Raw genomic sequence first — 20,120 nt, 5'->3', positions numbered from 1 at the left:
GAGCTACTCTTATCTACAGGACATACTAGGAAAATGTTCCATTTTAATTTTAAAACACAAACTGTATACCAAAGATAACACACCTAAACCCAATCTACCTGCATGTCTCGTGGCATTAGAGTTGTAAGCACATCTGTATGCTATGCAGAAGCAAAATTACTTCTGCTAGAGCAAGCACTTTTTGTCATTTCGAACCTAGCTTGTGTTTCTTTTACTGTGAAGTGTTAGCAAATCTGTAACCTGCAGAATATTCACAGTTATTTAGATCTCACCCTCCAAGCATCATGATCAGACCTGAAAGCTGGTTTAGCTCAGCAGAGTTCTGCACTGCATGCTCAGAAGACTTCACTTTGGCATCACTGAACCTTGGTGTTTGGTACAGCTGTGGCAATGACATGGTTAAAATTATGGGTAGCTTTTCAGGAGTGTGATTTTTTTTCTCATCTCAGTATCCTGAGATGATAAAAGCTCTGACAAAACAAAATCATCCAGCCTGAAATTTCTCCTGACAGAACAGAATGAGGTGGGGCAGCATGGTGACAACCAGGAGGGTTTGTGTGATTTGATAAAGAGTTAAAACATTTAGCAATTAATTTTTTAACTTCCTGTCCTCAAAGCCAGCTTATTTTATAAATACTAAATTTAGTCTGTTTGGTTTCCGTCATCAAGGACAGCTTTTTTGGTATTTTTTCTTCCAAATTGTTTGACCTTGGGAGATTGCTGCCAGAAAGGAAGAACACTTCAGAAGCTGACAACTGATTGTTGGAGGTTTGTAAACTCTGTTGTGTTGGAGCAGTAAAACTCCACAAAGACGTAAAGACTCACTGAAGCTTAGTACCGTGTGAAGTTGATGAGCTGCGAGGCATCAGGATGAGTTGCTGAAAACAAAATGATCTTTGCTTTTTCATTGGTATTAACCTCAGTTCTGTGGAAACTATGAGCACTTCATGTTTTAGTTATGGATGGGGGACAGTACTGATAAACACGAAGATGATTGCCGTGAGTAGATTGAGAGAGTGGAAAGGGGCTGTTGCAAATTTCCCTCCTAAGTAAGTTAAGACGTGTTGTTCAGGAGGTTGGAAAGAAGATTAAGTAGAACTGTGTAGTAAAGGATGGCCATCCAGTAGATAAGACATTATCAGCTATAACTTTACCATGCATCGCTCACGGTCTTGTGGCTGGTTTTGTGGCTGTTTTTCCATAATGGCTGGGGAAAAGGGCAGTAAGGAATGCTTTTTTACACAGCCAAGAAAAGCTTTGTGAATAGGGAAATCACGTGTTATGTTCCTGGTGGTGTTTATTAATGGCAAGCTAATGAAACAGAGCACTGCAGAGAATACTGGTGTACAGCTGTAAGGGGTAGGCACAAAAAACGTGAGCCAAGAGCAGTGACTAATAGAGGCTGCCGGTTTATTAAAAAGCCTTTTCTAGCAGAGAGACATCCTAACCTGCCTTCCAGTTACATTTCAGCCTGGATTTGAGTGGATGGTGAGCAGCATTGTTAGCATGATATGATGGCATTGTTGCAGAGAGGAACATTAATGAGATTTGCCTCTGAGTCCCAGCTGGATGGAGGCAAGGATGAAGCTGTCCCTGTCCTTCGTACCAGTGGCAGGAACAGTACAGATGCTCCTGCATTCTGAGATGAGGGAAGCCACACGGAGCTATACCCCCTCATGTTGTATTTCCGTGGTCTGGGCTGGCTTCCAAGGAAGCCCTCTGGGTTACAGGGACCTCAGGCTGAACCCTTTCTAACCCACCAAATGCTCTGAAAGCTGCCACTCTCAACAACAGAGTTTAGACTCCTAAAACCAAAATGAAGTTTGCCAAAGCAACACGGACACTTGGTAGCCAGACCAGAAAACCCATTTCAGATACTCAGATTAGCGATTGGCTGAGCCCACACCACCACAAGAAGCCCAGTTCACTGGAGGAGGGTGGGAAGGCAGGAATAGAAAGACAGAATTAAAAAACATGCAACCATTTGATTTTTATCCAGTTGACTTTAGGATCTGACAGAATGGCTGGAGGTATACCTCTGAATATCCCAGCTGTTGTGAGCTTCTCAATTAGAAAACGTGGTTCCATTAAATAAAACTAACATCAACACTCGTCATCTAGGGAAATTAATAGTTAATTGTCAGTTAATAATGTTTTGGGGAGATTCTAAGAAATAGTGTGCTGAGAAGTGAGCCCTCTCTTTTGGCTTCATTGCTACTCTTCGTCCTGTAGTTCCTAATTCTAATATAGTCATCGCCATTGGGAAAGGTTTGCTTATGTCATCCATTTTCAGAAAATAATGATAATTTAATGTTCAAAGTTTTGATTCAGATGATAGAACTTTGGCAGTTGAAATAAAACCTGAGATCGTGAAGAAACGTCCATACCACTTGTAGGTCACTGTAAGGGAGTGTGAGTTGTTAGGGCAGATCTTTTTGTTCACAACCACCAGCACAGAATATAACACTTGTTTACAATTTTCATCTGAAGTACAGGATGTATAAACCTGTTTTGATAAGGATCCTGCTGTCTTTTGTAATGTTGACTGACATCAGTCACGGCCTGAATTTACTAAAGAAAGGGCATTCTTAAGAGTTTTGGCAGGGAAAGGAGGTCATTGAAGGACATACCACTTTTCATCCTGTTTGGAGAAATTCATGAAGGGGTTTGTAGAGGTTTCGAGTTTAGTTTCACTGCTGAAGACTGAAATAGTACTGTCAACTGTAGTACCATAGTACATAGAGACTGCATAGCCCCTCTAGCACCTCTGGACAAGAACAGGATACCTACCAAAAGATAGATGCAATGTAAGAAATATACAATGTAAAAGTAAACGCAATAGAGCTATTTAAAGAGAAAGTGATTTGTATGATTGACTGCAGTTACATGGTTCTTATTTCTCTTTTTTTTTTTTTTTTTTTAATTCCCAAAGGACTAGGTGTAATTACTATAGGAAAACAAAGGCCTGTTAGGACAATCAAGAAAAATCTGTAGGTCATGCCCTGTGTTTTGTCTCAGAGACAATTGACTCTATCTGTGGAACAAGTAATTTGTATGGTGTCAGCTGCATGATGGTTTGGTGTTCTTCCTTACCTTTCCTGTAAGGGACTTGATGCTGCTTGCTGCAAAGGCAGGTGTGGAACTCTGGGGCAGACTGTGCTCCGTTTGGTGATGGATTGCTTTCAATGGCCATGTGGATCCCTTGTGTCAAGTCTCAGACACATCCTGGAAGTCACAAGAGTCCTGGAAGCAGTCTGATGTGCTTACACTGGGTACATCAAATCTGTGGTACCCTTAGAGCACTTGAGGGTGCTCTGAAAAGCAGTGGGGGCAGCAACAGGAGGGTACTTCATCCTTCAGCACACTGGGTCAGCAGCATTGGGTCAACCTGAAATCTGCCTCTGGCACCCTGAGGAAGCCTGGAAGAATGTCAACATGTAGGATTTCCTCTGTGGCACATTATCTGCCCTCTGGATGGAGCTGGCAATTCATACTGCTTCTAGGTAACCCTTGCCCAGCTGTTTGCACAAGGGTATTCCTCATCTCCCTTGTACTAGGGTTGATCCTGTTTATCCTTCTCTCAGACATTTGAGATAGATGTTGCCTTTAGTCTTAAGAAGGTTTGGGTATAGCTTGCACAGGGTGTCCCTGCCTTGTCTGCACTGTACCAGCAGTCAGTTCAGTTCAGCAGAAACAGTCTGTTTGCCCATTGCATATACAAGACTTGTTAAGAGTTGACAAATTGTCTGCTTGTGCCATGTGTATTTATGGTTTTGTCTTTGTCATGGCACATAGGGTATGCCTAATGCAGAATCTCTTTACTGACAATACCCAGGGTAAGGTGCTTCAGAGGAAAGAATAAGGGAACATCACTGGGCAATTACAAGTTTTGCCTTCTTGAGGAAGAGATTTTTGTAACCTTGTCACTTGTAGCTGGTTATGCACTTTATAAACCTGTTCTTCACTCTGTTCTTCTTTAGCAGGAGGACTTCCCATTGTCTTTATAAAGGAATTTTTTGCTTTTGTTATTTGTATTGCAGCAAAACAGCAGGGTCCAGGGACCGGATGAATTGGGTTCCCTTTGTTTTAAGTTGATTTGTGTATGAATAGAAGAAGAGACTCGCTGTACCAGAGATGTTCTTGCTTTCAAATGGGGGAAAATGCCATCTCCGGGAGCCAGTGTAAATCAGCTGAATAGCTGGGATCTACTAGAATATCTCATCTTTCAGCATGCCAGGGATACTACACACTTAGGCTGTTATTATTGCAATTTTTAATATTAGTGTTTCTATTTTCCCTTTGCAATAGAATTCCATTCTGTGATGAAATTTGGCTCAGACTCAAAACCAGGAGGATTCTTCGTGAAAATATTTAACATAGTTCATTATAAAAATCTCAAAGTAAATTCACTTGACTTCAGCTTGCTTGACTGTTAACTTATTTAGGGTAGATGAACTAAAATATTTGTGGCTTAAATATTTCTGACTTAATATTTTTAGATACTTAGTAAATACTGTAATCTAGAGATTGAGAGAATGCATTTAGAGCTGCTTCGGTACCATAAAAAGGTTGCTTGTTAGATCTGTATACGAAATAATTGCTTTGGGTCAAGAGAGATTTGAAGTAGCTTGGCAAATGTTTTTTATTGAGGTTGGTTTTCTGTACTACAGCAAGTAATAGTGTGTATCTGTGCCTGTAGAGGAGCTCTGCTACAGTGCAGTGCCACGGAGGTACTCAGCTGAGGAACTGAGAGCTGGGCTGGGTCTTTCTGCCAGGTAATCGATGGGCATTCCCTTCCTTGCCCTGCCTATTGAAAATTACTTGAAAAAACATTTTTAAGGAGTAGTTATTAATGATGTACTGTTGGAAAGGAAAGATACCTCAAAGGAGCTTCTCGAGGGATCTGTCTTTGGCCTAGCATTATTCAAAAATTCTGTTAACCCCTTTGATGATGGAAATAAGGAATAAAACTATAAAAATAGCAGATGGTGCTAGTCTAGAATAAATTTAGACGAACCAGCTTTGAAGGAGCTATGTATTCTATGCTTCTGTGTAAAGCATCATAGAATTATTTTGTGAAGTCAGGAAAATTGTTCTCAATTAAAATGGGAAAAATAAAATTATAACAAAAATCTAACGTGCTAATTCAGAATAATGAATTGCTGTAGCTGTTGCTTCCTGTAACAGGGCAACCATACAAACATGGGGATTTATACTGACCTGTAAGTTCATTATCAGTAAATACATAGAACGCAAAAAGTCAAATTGAGCTGAAGGACTATGGTTGGTGTAAAGCACTGCCTTCCGAAAAGTGGTGTTGAAAAACTGCAAAGGTCACTGTAAAGGGCAAATGAGAGTGCTAAGGCTTGTTCTTTTAAAGCTGACTTATGACAGACAGAAGCAAGGTCTGCCTAATACAGAAGAAGGTAGACAAATAAGGAGAAATTACAGTCTTTGAGCATTCAGAAAGTTGTTTGAAAAATGGGGATGACCAGTTTTTCTTCATGTCTGTTGAAGATAACGCCAGAGAGTAATGCTGTAGCTTGAAGATAGATGTTGGGAAGAAATGTCCTGTCAATATAAATAGTGGTTATCTGTGGAGATACAGAAGTTTTTTTCACTGATGACTTTGTGTAATGCAAAGAAACAGGGTGATTTTGTGGTTTTTAATCCTGCCATCTTCCAAGATATGGGAATAGAACTTTTTTAAAATATTCTGTTCAAACTCAACATGTCTGTGCATTTTAGCATGATTTAAAATTTGTCCTTTAAAACTATGAGCTGACACAAGAAAAGGAAACAAATCCTGTGGCTTTCATGACCAAGTTGTGTGATGCGCCTTAGCAATTGGATATGTAAGTTGTCTTTAGCCACATACCCACGGCAGGGGGGTTGGAACTAGATGATCTTAAGGTCCTTTCCAACCCTAACGATTCTATAATTCTATGATTCTATGTGTAACTGTGTCCTTTTGTCCTTCTTTGACAGTCTCCAAACGTCCAGAACTATCCAGATATGGAAGCTGTACCCTTGTTACTAAACAACATGAAGGCAGACCCCACGGAGGATTCATTATCTACAGACCATTTCCAAACACAGACTGAACCAGTGGACTTGTCAATAAACAAAGCCAGGTCGTCCCCTACAGCAGCTTCATCTTCACCAGTTTCCATGACAGCATCAGCCTCCTCCCCTTCTTCCACTTCTACTTCTTCTTCTTCTTCTAGTCGGCCAGCTTCATCACCCACAGTAATAACATCAGTATCCTCAGCAGCATCTGTACCGTCAGTATTAACTCCAGGTCCTCTTGTGGCCTCTGCATCTGGTGTTGGAGGCCAGCAGTTTTTGCACATTATCCATCCAGTACCACCTTCCAGCCCCATGAACTTGCAGTCCAACAAAATGAGTCACGTGCACCGTATCCCCGTGGTGGTACAGTCGGTACCTGTTGTCTATACAGCTGTGAGATCACCTGGGAATATGAACAACACAATAGTAGTACCACTGTTAGAGGATGGGAGAAGCCACGTCAAAGGTAAGGTGGAAGCAGTTTTGTGCATCTGTGGCATCCTTAAAACTGCTCTTGTATGAGGAAAATGTAACAATGTTATACAGCTGTTAGTTCCAAACTTACTGTGTTGTTTGATGAAAAGTCGTATAACTTTCAGTATCAAGAAGAGCCTTTCAAAGTCTTATCCCAGATGCTCTTTAAAATAAATATTTTTATAAAGATGAAGGTCAGCAGTGGTGTTAGATGCTCAGACAACTTATGGCAAGTTTTGCCCTGGGAGGAGTAAGTCCTCCCCAGAAGCTGAAGAAATAGGAAAACTGAATAGTGACAAAACGTTGTAGATGAACATGGAAAACTCAGGTTATACAGATTTGGCAAGGGAAATAGTGTCAGAGAGATTCCTTGCACAGAGAATGGGTACATTTCCATGTGCAGAGAAGGCAATCACTGGGATGTAGGAACTTGTGAAGAAGAGGAATTTGGACGAAAGAGCAGTAGCAGATGCAGAGAGGTAGGTTTTATTAATCTCAAGGAGTGGCAATAGAGTATTTTGAATTAGGTTTCTTCTTCCAGATTAAACAGCAAAGGGAAGGAAGCCACGTGGAGTGTGTATGGTGGGAATGACTTTCACAGACACAGGACCTGAGAGGCACATGGAGGTGGGAAGGGAGGAAGAAAGCACATGCCAAAAGAACAGATACACTCGGAAAGGTGTCCAAAGAAAATGGAAAAGAGAGCTGGAGAGCAACAAAAAACGAGCACATTACAGTTACTGAGGGAGCAATAATCTGTTAGAGATGGTGGCATGATGGGTGGAAGGAAGAAAAGACAAAATATGTGTGCCCAGATACTTTGAAAAGCATAGCTTTATAAAGAAGGCATAAGTGACCGAGATGAGAACGTGAGGAGAGAAACAAGAGAGACTCATTTCAGGGTTCATCGCATATGAGTGAATAAAATATGGCTAGTTCTTCCCTGAAACGAGGTGTTGCATGAGGTGGAAGGGGAGGGTACTGACAGATAACCTTACTTCAGGGCTTATGGGACTACAGGGCATTTAGTAATACATCTTATATCATCTCTTGTGTACCTAATCGCATAATGAGCAAGTCTCTACAACTAAAAGACCTTTTCTCTTCAACTCTCATGTCTTTTTTTGATATACTGGTGACTGTGTATTACTGTACAGGGCCACAGTGATGGGTCATTCTGTTTAGTAGTATCGTCTTCTCCATAAATCATTGGTTCTCCCATTCCCTCAGTATATGAGTTTGGACTGTGCCCTCTCAACAGGATTGGACATACGAAACAATCTCATGGCTGATCTGAGTTTTGATTTAAGCCTCAAAATCACAGTTCAGAAGTTTTATTGCACTTCATACACTGACGTAATTTTGGGACGTTGTGCCATTGTGTCAAGAAATGATGAATGAAAGCAGAACTTTTCACCATGTTGTTTGGGAAATAAGAAAAAGGAAAGTTTTAGTCTGTATTTTGATTTTGGAGCTTTGAGCCACACCTGACCTTGAGCTCATCCAGAATTTTTCCCATTTGTTTGTTTTCATTTAAAAGGTGCTAGTTGGCTGTGGTAGTAGTCTTCTCTATAGGAAGCACTTCCTGGTCTTGTAAAACTGGAACTTTGCTGCCCCAGTTTTGTCAACAAAATTCCACAGTTTAATGTGCCACAGAGATTTCAGCCCACAAGTTCTGGGGCTCCTGACCTGACAATATCGCCTTTGTGCTGTTATTGGCAGAGATCATTAACCAGCCTTGCATCACCTAGTAATGTACAGCTAAAAAAAAAGAAAGGGATTAAGCATTCTTTAATTTTGTTTTTCTCATCCGTTTTGCCCATTTTGCTATCACCAATTCTTTTGATGTAAATGTTCAGGTTAATTTGAATAAATACAATAGAAGAATAATGGGCAACAGTCCTCTAGGTAGTCATCTTTTGTCAGCTTTTGATGGAGTATGTTTTTCTTTATATGTAAAACAATATAAATAATGAAATGCAGCAACATTGCACAAATTAATTTCAGATGTACGGAGATGCTAACAGGATGCTGCTGTCCATTGGTTGCTAAGCCTCTACCAGCTGAAGCAAAAGTGCAGTTTTGGAATCAGCTAGAGTAGCAACTTTCAGCTTCTACATGAATGTTGATCGTTTTCAGAAACAAAAAAATACGCACGCTAGAACAGAATCAATGCACAGATAGTATCAGCAGTATTTGTCACATAATCCCTGTGTTGCTGCTGTCCTGGTGCTAAACCAGAGATCATGTTGATGATCCAGGGGTATGGTTGGGAAGCACTTAAAGTTATATTCTGCATTAGCCTGTATCTAAGTCCTTTTTGCTCAAATGAGACTTAGGCAGTTCCCTGAACAGAGATGCTTCCAAGGATAAGATTAATGAAAATTACATCAGACTTAAGTTCAGGCCCCTCCTGTTTTTCTAGATACAGGTACTTAGGGGAAAACTGCAAAGAAACAGGTTATAGAGAAAGGTATATTCCTTGTTATTCACAGTTTTAGTTTCCTCATGCTGAATTTTCCTCTTCCTTCCAGGTTTGACTAGAAACCATTTCATTTTTCTTTTATTGCAAAACCTTTTCAGGCCACTACCATCCTTCCTTCCAGGTGTTTTGCTCAGGTGGCTTCTGTTTCCCTGATGCTTCCCAGTCCGCCTTTCTCTCTCTCTCAGACTAAACAGTCCTCCCAGTGGCTGCTTTTCTGGGCAGCTCAAGCAAATACTTCTTTTTCCATGTTCTGTTTAAATTCTGTCTTCCCTCCAGAACGAGTAATCAATACCTCTGCTTTTGTTTCCCCCTTTTTCTATCTTTCCATTTTTCCTAGTCCTCCCAATTTCACTAACAGTTCTGTGAGTGTCAGTTTCAGCAGCTCTGCTTCATCTCTCCCTCCTTATCTGTTAATATTTCTAACCCATACTGTCATCTCCTCTGCCACTGCACATCCTTTGCCATGACATCATTCATCCTGGCCTCTGTTGCACCTTCCTTCAGGAGAGACTCAGGTCTCCTTTTCTTCCTCCCAAAGTGCTGCTCATTTCTGCTCTCTCAGTCCTGTCTCTTCCCTCCTGTTGTTCACTTACAAGGGTTCCTGTTAAATCAAACCCTTTCTGCAGCATTGCAAGCCGAGTGGATTTGCAGAAAATTAGCCCTTGTATATACGAGCTGCCAGCAGCATCCTTTCAGGTCCTGTGCCACACGCCACACCCCAAGAGGGGCAATGGAAGCCAGGGTTATCATGCGATGAAAGCACCCCTTTGTCAGATCGATGCTTTTTGCAGGATAAAAACCTCTCAGTTCTCCTAGTGTAAATCAAAATGGGGATCGAAGCATTTTTAGAAGGCAACTGGTGAGCAATATGTTCAGTGTCGGTAGTACAACACTAGCCATTTATGAAAGCTTACTAAATTTCTAAAAATTAGAAACACTGTTCTGTAATCCCACAACACTCCCATATGTGTACACACACACAGTTACATGCAGACACCCTCATTGACTGTGGACCTTCCCCTCCCTGACATCCCCCACATGCCTCCACAGGGGAGCACTTCAGGGACACCCCTAAAGTGGGGGTCTCAGTGTGCTGCCCACACTGCCAGACTAGCTGTGAAAGTTGCCCCCTACATCCATATCCTCACGTTATTTCATATGCACAAAGCATAATAATGTGTTAAGGCTGCCTGGGCACAGAAGGGATGGGAGCCAGGAACAGGGCCCTGTGGGCACTGCCGTTTGGGGCTGCAGCCTCTGCCACCCCCTACAACATGTCAAAAGAGATGAAGTCAGCTTCTTTCAGTGGTGATCACTGATGTCTTGTCATCCAGAGCCTTAAAAAGCACTTGGAGATTTTTTCTACATGGAGTAGGTGGCTAGAATTTATTACACATTAAAGTGTTTCAGATCATTAAAATCCAATGATAGACTCTTTCCTCAACTTTTTTTCTCCCTGTTCAGCAATGGTAAGGATTGCTGAAAGGTGTAATTAGAAGCACAGCGGGTAGCAGCACCTACAGATAAGGTTGCCTCGTGGTTTCCCTTAAACCCCTGTCTTCAGTTGTTCAGAGTCTGCCTGTCTGTTAACCTTTTAGGCTAACATTTTCCATGCCGCAAATCTGCCTCAGGCTATTTCTTTTTTATTTTTTCTTTCTTTTTGAGGAAAGTTTCAAGTAAAAGCTATTCCATTTTTCCTGAGACTGATCATCGAGAAAAAAAGTAGGTTTTTCAGTGTTGAAAAATATATTACAGCTTTTCTTGGTGAAAAACTCTGGAACCTCTGGTTTTGTGCCATGAACCTCAAGTCTGGTTTGGACCACTGTCCTTTCTTTTCTTTTCTTTTCTAAGCAGTTGTGGAAACCAGGTTTGGAGATCTGAAAAATCCATGGATTCCTTCAAAGGATAAAGCGAGAAAAAATGTGGCTAAGAAAAGGCAAGGAGGAGGTTGGGAGGGGCTAGGCAGTGGGGAGAGGGCAGGATGGAAGAGAGTGGGGGATAAAAGGAGAGCTGGTGAGACAGCTACAGGTGTGTGAACGTGTTCAGGAATAAAAGTGGTAAAGGGCTGAAGACAGAAGAAGGGCTGTCGTGGTTTAAACCCAGTCAGGTAACTCGTTCACTCACTTCCCCCCCGCCCCTTCTTTCCCTCCCCTTACTCCCAGAGGGACAGAGAGGAGAATGAAAAGAATGCAGATCCCACGGGTTGAGATAAGAACAGTTTAGTAACTAAGGTGTAACACAAATCACTGCTGCTACCACCAATGATAACAATGATAAAGGAAATAACAAGGGAAGAGAATACAACACCTCACCACCAGCCGACTGATAACTCGCCCCCCAAGCCCAACCAAGCACCGACCCATACCTCCTCCAACCCTGCAGTCCCCCAGCCCTTCCGGCTCACTCCCAGTTACATCCTGGGCATGACGTGCTGTGGTATGGAATACCTCTTTGGTCAGTTTGGGTCAGGTGTCCTGTCTCTGCTTCCTCCCGGCTTCCCCTCCTCCCTGGCAGAGCATGAGGCTCACAAAGTCCTTGGCCAAACCAAAACATCCTTGTTATCAGCTCTGTTCCCAGGCCGAAAGTCAAAACACTGCACTGCACCAGATACCAAGAAGGAGAAACATGACGGCTACTGCTGAACCCAGGACAAGGGTGAAGAAGGAAAAGGAGGGTAGAAAGGAGATCTGAGCAGGGAGAAGGAGAACAAAGAAGAGGCTTGGACGGAGAGGAGTGAGAGAGGCCTCAATGGCACCAGCGCATTACCCTACAAACTCTGGTCCCATTAGCCTGAGTCTTTCCACTGCTTCAATTTCAGAAGAGTCTTCCAATACCTAAAGGGGGCCTGTAAGAAATCTAGAAAGGGACTTTTTTACAAGGGCAGGTAGTGATAGGATGAGTGGTAATGGCTTTAAGATAACAGAGGGAAGAACTGGATTAGATATTAAGAAAATAATCTATGCTGTAAGTGTGGTGAGACACTGGCACAGGTTGTCCAAAGAAGCTGTGGCTGCCCCATCCCTGGCAATGTTTAAGGCCAGGTTTGATGGGGCTTTGAGCAACCTGGCCTAGTGGAAGATGTTCCTGCCCATGGCAGGAGTTGGAGCTGGGTGAGCTGTGAGGTCCCTTCCAACCCAAACCATTCTGTAGTTCTATGACTACTGTTGACAAATCATGTCCTTCTAGCAGCAGGTTTTGCCAATGATAATATCCTTTAAAATCATTTTATGTAGTTCAGAAGAGTTACTCCATTCACTAAAGGGCCTTTCAGAAGCTTCCTCCTGATGATGGTGCACTAAGAACCTGTGCAACTGTGATATTTCTGGGGGGTGGGTTCAAGTTTTTGGGTTCTCACTCTTACGGGTCTTACAGTCTTCAGAAGACGCAGTCACTAGCAAAATCAAGAAGTCAGAACTTTACAAGTTTAAATTTGCTGGCTGAACTTCATCTGCTCCCTGTGTGAGTAAATATCTGTAATGACATTGGCCTGGACTATTTTTATGTTACTATGTCTGTATGTAGACCTAGGAGAAGTACACAGGTTGTGTCTTTTCAAGCCATATTCCTCACTGTGGATACCTTAACATGCAGTAAATGCAGTACCTTTTGCTACAGATTTTTCTGTGATTTAAAACAGGTAATACCACTAGATTACATTATCCACTACCCTTGTTGGGGGTTTTTTTGTTGTTGTTTGGTTGGTTGTTTTTTGTAAGTACAGCCTGTTATTTCTGCCTACTGTAAAATCCATTCCACAAAAGTAAATCCAATTTGTAGTACAAAGTTAAAGATTTAGAGAACCTTTCCATATGTTTAAAGGTCAGATTATATGGTCTGTTTGTATAAATTATGCTATGGAAGAGACTCTTAATTAAAGCCAGTAGTGTTGCCTTTTTATTTCATATGGAATGATTATCCTTTCTACATTTTAGTAGATGGCTATTTTGGACTTGAGTTGCATTGAGGCAGAGAGTTTCTACTTTAACAGTAATTTGTTTGTTAGGCCAAAAATCTCTAGCGCCTGTATGTATTCCAACCTGTCTACCTCCACCCTCCAGCCCCAGAATGTTGAATCTCTCTTCCCCTGTTTGCTTGGTTCATCTGGAAGAAATGTTAGTGGTTTTGGAAAGCAGGAGCAGGTTGGTAATGGCTAGCCAGGAAGGAGAAACATCTAGAGGAGAGGCTGACATTCAGGGTGGAACTTGCATTACTGGAGATGGTGCATATATTTAAGAACTAGAGTAAATAGTAATTCTTGCCAGAATGGAGAGTTAAAACACAGGTTACAAGATATACTGTAGTATTTGAAATTGAGAAGGAGGTTGCATGAAGACAAAGCAGCTTGGATTAACTATGGGGAGTCCTATAAATAGTCTTCTATTTAAATGTCAAAAAAAAATCATATTTCTGGTGACTCACTAGTGACATACTTTGGGTTTTCCACTACAGAAGCACATGCTCTTCTAAGATTTATCAATAGTGGATTTAATATCATGTATGTTTTTACATAGGAGCAGGTTTGTGGAAGGGAATGAGGTAGATGTTTATTCCAAATTTATTTGAGAAGCCCAGGATAAGGAGGATTATGAAGTCCATTCTGATGTATCCCAAGTCGTTGCACCTTTTGGAAACTGTTAATTTCTTGTCTTCCATGCCAAGAATGCCCCTGGTCCTTCAACTCTGTACTCACACCAGGGCTGAGCTTTGATCTAGTTGCTTTTATCCCACAAATTTGGATCCAGCAGAAACACAGGCATGAAACTTCTCATTTATTTTATCCCTGCCTTGGGTTTCATTGTGCCTTGGATGAACTTCCTGGAAACTTTATGGTGTCTAAAATATCTCTAGACTGTTGCAGTGTGTGAGTTGCAATCTATTATTGTTTTTAGTGGCTTTGCAATACTTTATTTCATATTAAATATATTCTATCCTTATTGTTTTGTCTTTTTACTTTTGGTGATACAGCATTTGTGTGTAGGATGCTCAGTCAGATATAAATCTCAGAAGTCTCAGTAGTTTGCTTTTTTGTAGATGAGGTCTCATGGCATTCAAACAGCTTAGAAAAAAGTCCTTTGCTTAAAAAAAATGGTGTGGCATGTTTATGTATACAGGCCAATGACAGAGATGCTTAAGTATGTGCATGTCTTACACCCATGCAGTCACCCTCTTCTCTGTATTCCTCCACATAGCTGTTCTTTTACAGATTTATGGCAAATTATTTGGCTGGTGAAATGATTCAAATATTGCCTTTGATTGGCTCATAGCAATTAATATTCTGTGGTAGATCAGTTACACCGTGCATTCAGTACCAATTCCCATCTCTGTGAGCCATAACTGTGCTGTATGCACTTAACTGCTCTAGCCGATATAGCACCATAAAATCTCAATAAAATCTGAAAACTGTAGAGTATGGGTAATCTTGCTATAAATTGTAATAAAAATTACCCCTGTAGACTCTATATTCTGACCATTACGTTCATGGATACTGCTACTTTGTACATAAAGTTTTATGAAATAAATCAACCAATTCTGCTGCCCCTACCAGGCACCAGGCTGTTTTGACTGAAAATCTGATAGGTGCACTCAGAGCGTTTTCCAACACATAAAGCACTTACAGTGAACTTTAAATAGGAAGAAAAATGCCCTATATGTGCTTCATATAGTATGGGCCCCTCACTTACAAGAATGACATTGAGGTGCTGGAGCGGGTCCAGAAAAGGGCAGCAAAGCTGGTGAAGGGTCTGGAGGGTAAGTCTGATGAGGAATGGCTGTGGGAACTTGGGGTGTTTGTCTGGAGTCTGAAGAAAAGGAGGCTTAGGGGGGACATGATCGCTCTCTACAACTGCCTGAAATGTGGTTGTAGTGAGGTGGGGTCAGTCTCTTCTCCCAAGTAACAAGCGATAGGACAAGAGGTAACAACCTCAAGCTGCACCGGGGCAGGTTTAGACTGGATATTAGGAAAACTTTCTTCACAGAGAGGGTGCTCAGGCATTGGAACAGGCTGCCCAGAGAAGTGGTGGAATCACTGTTCTTGGAAGTGTTCAAAACCCATGTAGTTGAGGTCCTTAGTGACATGGTTTAGTGGTGGTCTTGGGAGTCCTGGGGTAATGGTTGGACTTGATGATCTTAAAGGTCTTTTCCAGCCTAGCTGATTCTATGATTTTATTATTCTATGACCAGCTTAGGAGGAGAAAATAATGAGTATCATCATTCCCATGCATTTGCTAGGTCCATAAAGCCAGGATTTGGTTTTCTAAGGCACATTAAGGAAACTTGAGTGTAACACTCTTTGAGGGCATCATTTCAAACAGCTCACGTACATCTGCATCTGGAAGTGTTTCTTCCACTGGTAAAAACATACAGTGGTGTCTGTGGTGTTCTCCTTTGACATTCCCCTGTAGGTGGGTGGGCTCAGCACATCTGAAGGCACCCATCTCCCTTTGCTGGCTGTATGGGAGGGCTGGGATGGTTGCATTTGCAATACAGGTACCTGAAAACAGCAGGCAGTAGGCTCTTCCCTCCCCTCCTGTGTCATCCAGCTCCTGAGGTCCAAGGCTCTGAGAAAGGATGGAAATGTACTGTTAGGTGCTGGTGGGTCATGGAGTCATTGCAAGGGCAGATTATTATCATTATTAGGTTCCAACTACCTCTTTCACAGTGTTTCTGATGCTGTCAGATTAACAGAATATTGTGCTAAGGCATGAGTGCTGTATAATTTTCTTGACCATATTTTCTAATACCGTCCTTCTAAGGAGCTGGCAGCAAATGTTGCTTTGTTATTTGAGTCCTTCATTCTCAGCAGACACAGACACATACGTGTGTAACAGGAATACTAATGAAATTCTTGTAAATGTTAATTTGGGGGTGTGGGGTAGTATTTGATTTCCATTCCTAAAAGCAGTAAGTGCAAGGCAATCGTTGCTTACAGCTAGAGATAATTTTTTACCTGCTGTATGCCAGCATGCACTGGAAGCAGAGAGGAGATTCTAAGTCAGACATTTGGCAACAACAGATATGAGTCTTTTGGCTGCATCACATTTCTGCATTGTTTAAATTTCCATTACAATAAAAACCTGTGGCTATGTTTGTGACAGCAAACACATCACCCTGGCGTGGATCAGAACTAGCAAGGCCAGAATGGCCTCCCCACTATACAGGCTTGCACAGCTCTTGGTGTTACTGTTCCCACTGCAGGTATCTGTAACCCTGCTTGTGGCTGGCAAGTCTAGTGGGTTGATGTCGAGGCTGCTTGGAAATCTCATCACAAGCAATAATTTTGAACAGCAGGTTAAATATTAGGCATCCTTCAGAGAAAGCAGGGTGAGGAACTTAATATATGAAACAAAAGCAAACAGACTCTGAATTTGGAAATCCTTTCAAAAAGCAGTAGATTTTTAATTATTTTAAGACAGCAACTAAGTGTGATTTAGTTTGTATTATGATGTGGTGTATCAGCAGGCCTACGTTTATGTATGTTTACAGAGTTACTGCAGAGAAGTTAATTTAATGCAGAAAACTGAGGTTTTAAGACAAAGTGAGCCAGAGGCTTCAATACTTCAGGATGCTGCTTTCACACCAGCAGGTATCATCTTGTAATGAGTCATTTTGGCATTAGTTAATACTACGTGGTTTAGCTATAATGAGAGGCAAAATTGATGATTACTTAGTTTTCTCCTGCTCTTAAATATTTCATTCATCTTTGACCCAAGGGGCTCGTATGTGCCTTTAAATCAAAGATAGCATATAGATGTGAAACTACTTCTAGTGGGTCTTCATGAGCCTACTGATGGGAGGAGTTTTCATCCCTTTCACTCACAGGAAATTTGGCAAGAGGAAATAAATCAGGTTGTGGCAACTGAAACCTGCCTGTGGTGATAGAAGTTCGTTAGTGTACAGCCCTTTTCATGCCGAGAAGGGCACAGATTCGGGCCATCTACAGGCATCCAGCTGCAGGATTTCTGACAGCGCTTGGCCTTGCCTGACCAGGTCAGAATACTTGGGCTGCATATCCCTAAATAATCACTGGAAGGAAGTAAAGTGATTAGAACATATTCATGCAGAGCCTGAATATGATAGGGGACAGCATTTACCCAACAGCTAGTAACACCATCATGTGTGTGAGAAGTGAGAGGAGGTGTGCTGAGTTCTTGTCAGTCTGGAGATACTGAAATCCATAGTCCCCCCCTTCCCAAGAGATGCCCTAGTGTGGACAGGGGCACCAGTTTAGAGAGAGAAGGAGAAAAAATACCCTTGTGGCGTGGCCCTATGCTCATGTTTTTCCCCTGGGAATGTGGAGGCTGCATTCTGTTTTGAGGGGTTTGTTTGCTGGCACGCTGGATCCTTCCTGGAGATTGTGCTTGCATGATATGGCTAATACCATGTCAAAATCAACACAGCCTAGTGCCAGAAAGCACAAATTCAATCGGTGCTTGTTAGAAAGTTGCTGTGCAAGTTTAAATCTCTTCCAGCATTGTAGAAGGGGCTATTTTCTCCTGAGAAACAGGATCAGGTATTGTCTGGCCTCTACAGCCAGCATAAATTTTAAAGCCAAAAACTATTAGTTCAATAGAAGTAGAAGCAAACTTATATCTTATCCAGATCTGATTTTTTTTTTTTCTACAGGCAGCTGACAGCAGATACAACATTAATGATGGCAGTTCTGGAGTATTTACAGGCTAGTATGTGCCTTAAGTGAGACCCATTTGCACATTTGTCCTTAAAACAAGTGCAGAAAGTGAATTCACTTTCACTGCCCAAAGGGAAACTTCTTTTTTCATAGGGTTTGGCAAAGGGGCCATTGAGAAATGATTGCATGTATGTGTGTGCATCAAGAGCAATTCTCTGTACTTTCTTTAGCAAAAGGGACATTGTTTGAGGCTAACAAGGATGAAGAGTGACGTGGCTGCCTGCAGCCTTCAGCACTTGCAGACATTCTTAAGTACTCCCCTGGCTCACCAGTCCTTTCAGCACTGAGTGCTGACAGCTTGCTTCTGTAGCTCCTGTGCGCTCTTTCAAAGACACCTTTGTCTCACAAAAGCAGTCTCTGACTTGTTTGTTTTTTCTTGCCTTGCCTGAGCCTCATTCACACTCCATGAAACCACCAGGTAGCTCTGCCGGACAAATCTTGCCTTTCAAGAGGAGTAGCAAGGGCAAGAAACCCAGTTCATTTTCAGTGCCTGAGCTTTACTAATGAAATGTGTCTGCCTGTGGTAGGGAGAACTCAATTCAGTGACCCATTTTTGTGGTCCTAAGTTCAAGGAAAAGCTTGGTTGTCAGAACAAAGTACAACGTGAAGGGAGGTTAGAATGCACTGGCATGTTTTGTGGCCTCTCCTCCACCTTGTTTGCCAGTTGCATTCAATTACTCATTCGTCCTCCACCTTTTTCATCTCATTTGCTAAATTATCTCTTGCCTGCATCTCTTCATTCTTTATCGTTTGATGTTCGTTAGGCCAGTAATTACTTTTAATTCAGTGTTTATGAACTGTGGCTGGTATTTATAAACCTTGGTGCCACCAGTTCCACAGTTGTTCATAGATGTCCGAAAGTCAAAGCTGTTGACAGAAGTAGGAGTCATGAACTCGGACTGTATAAAAATCGTGTACTGAAGCTTGCACACTGTAGTGACTGTGAGGAGGAGAAATCTGATAGGCTTTCAGACAGTTGGTTATTAACATGTCTCATTTGGGGGAGGAGAATAGCTGTAAAGGATGTTTTTCCTCTGTGGCAGCTGCAGCCATGCTGATGGGAAAACAGGACAGTATCCACCAGCTAGCAGTGGTGAAACTCAGCCTCCTGGTTAGTCACCTTGGCTCATCAGCACCTTGGCCACCCAAGTCTGCAAGCTGAGAAGAGGTCATGAATGGAGAGGGAGACACAAAAGCATGCATATGTAGGCCGACATTAGAAAATAAGGGAAATAATCCCTGGATCATTATCTCATTTAATTGTCACCTTTAGTTAAGTTCACTGCAAAAGTACATCAGATAGTGTCCTTGAGTTGCCCGCCTTTGAATTTGCCCACATTCCCATTCCTCACCTTTTGTTCTCACCATGCTCACATCTCACAGCACCTCATGATGTTTTCAGGGATTGGCGTCTGGTGGGGCAAACCATGCCCAGTGGGTTAAATTATCGCTAGGTGCAAAAGCACAACTCCATTGGCAACTTCATGGCTGCGTTAGGAGTAGACAGACTAGAACTTACCTTGCTGAGCATAAAAAAAAGATGGCAATTGAGAGTTTTCATCCTAGCACATTCCTCTGGTAATCTAAAACCAACGCCAAATATTATCGGAGTTTCAATAGTATCTTAAGAGGTGGCAATCTGCAATAATAATGAATCAATGTGCCTTAATAATGAATCAATGTATCTTGCAAGGAACAAAATCATGTGAGATTTTTCATATACATTTATACCATCTTCATGTAGATGTATTCACGTTTAAGTGATCAAAATTGATGTATAACTGTATTACAGACTAAATTATGTAACAATGTTTGTGATTTCAAGGTAGGCTTGGGTTTAAATGTGAAAAATGTTTCTGAGCTACCTGCTTAACACTTGCACTGTAGTGCAAGTCAGATTAAGCTACAGTTAACACAAAATATTGCTTACATAGGTTTTTTATTACCATTTTATTTACAAACATTAGCTTTCACAAAAGCATCATGTATAGTAGTATTTAAATAATGGGCAGGTACAAACATGTAACTTCTTGTAATGAGATTCACTTTTAAGAAAACTGAAGAAGTAATGAAATAAATAACAGTCATCTCATACTTAAAGTTGCTTTTAAGAAGGAATATTAGAGAGCAAAGCAGAAGTAGCACTTTTTTTCTGAATAGCTTTTTGGGGCTAAATCAGCTGACTGGGTGGTTCAGTTGAATTGAATACTAGATTATCCCTAATGCTCAGGTATGCATCAAATACCATTGTGTGTAAGTTCTGATTTTAAAAAGCACAGTCAGAATGGTGCTTATTCTGCCTAAAAAACAGCTGTTTTGAACAATAGAATCATAGAATCATGGAACAGTTAGGGTTGGAAAGGACCTTAACATCATCTAGTTCCAGCGCCCCTGCCGTGCGCAGGG

General features: G+C 41.6%; 1 protein-coding gene across 5 annotated transcripts in view; it reads left to right on the top strand.

The window, feature by feature from the left end:
* The window catches only part of KLF12 (KLF transcription factor 12), a 258,883-nt gene that overhangs the window by 157,146 nt on the left and 81,617 nt on the right, over positions 1 to 20,120 (top strand). For all 5 annotated transcript variants that reach the window (XM_057424023.1, XM_057424024.1, XM_057424025.1 and 2 more), the window contains one exon: positions 5,989 to 6,535. In XM_057424023.1, coding sequence (XP_057280006.1) covers positions 5,989 to 6,535 — 547 coding nt within the window. The remainder of the gene's footprint in view (positions 1 to 5,988; positions 6,536 to 20,120) is intronic.

This window comes from Pezoporus wallicus, unplaced genomic scaffold (assembly GCF_028554395.1).
Source record: "Pezoporus wallicus isolate ANWC-B61680 ecotype Strahan unplaced genomic scaffold, APGP_CSIRO_Pwel_v1 contig_16, whole genome shotgun sequence".
In the NCBI taxonomy this organism is placed as follows: Eukaryota; Metazoa; Chordata; class Aves; order Psittaciformes; family Psittacidae; genus Pezoporus; species Pezoporus wallicus.
This window is presented reverse-complemented; position numbering and strand designations above follow the sequence as displayed.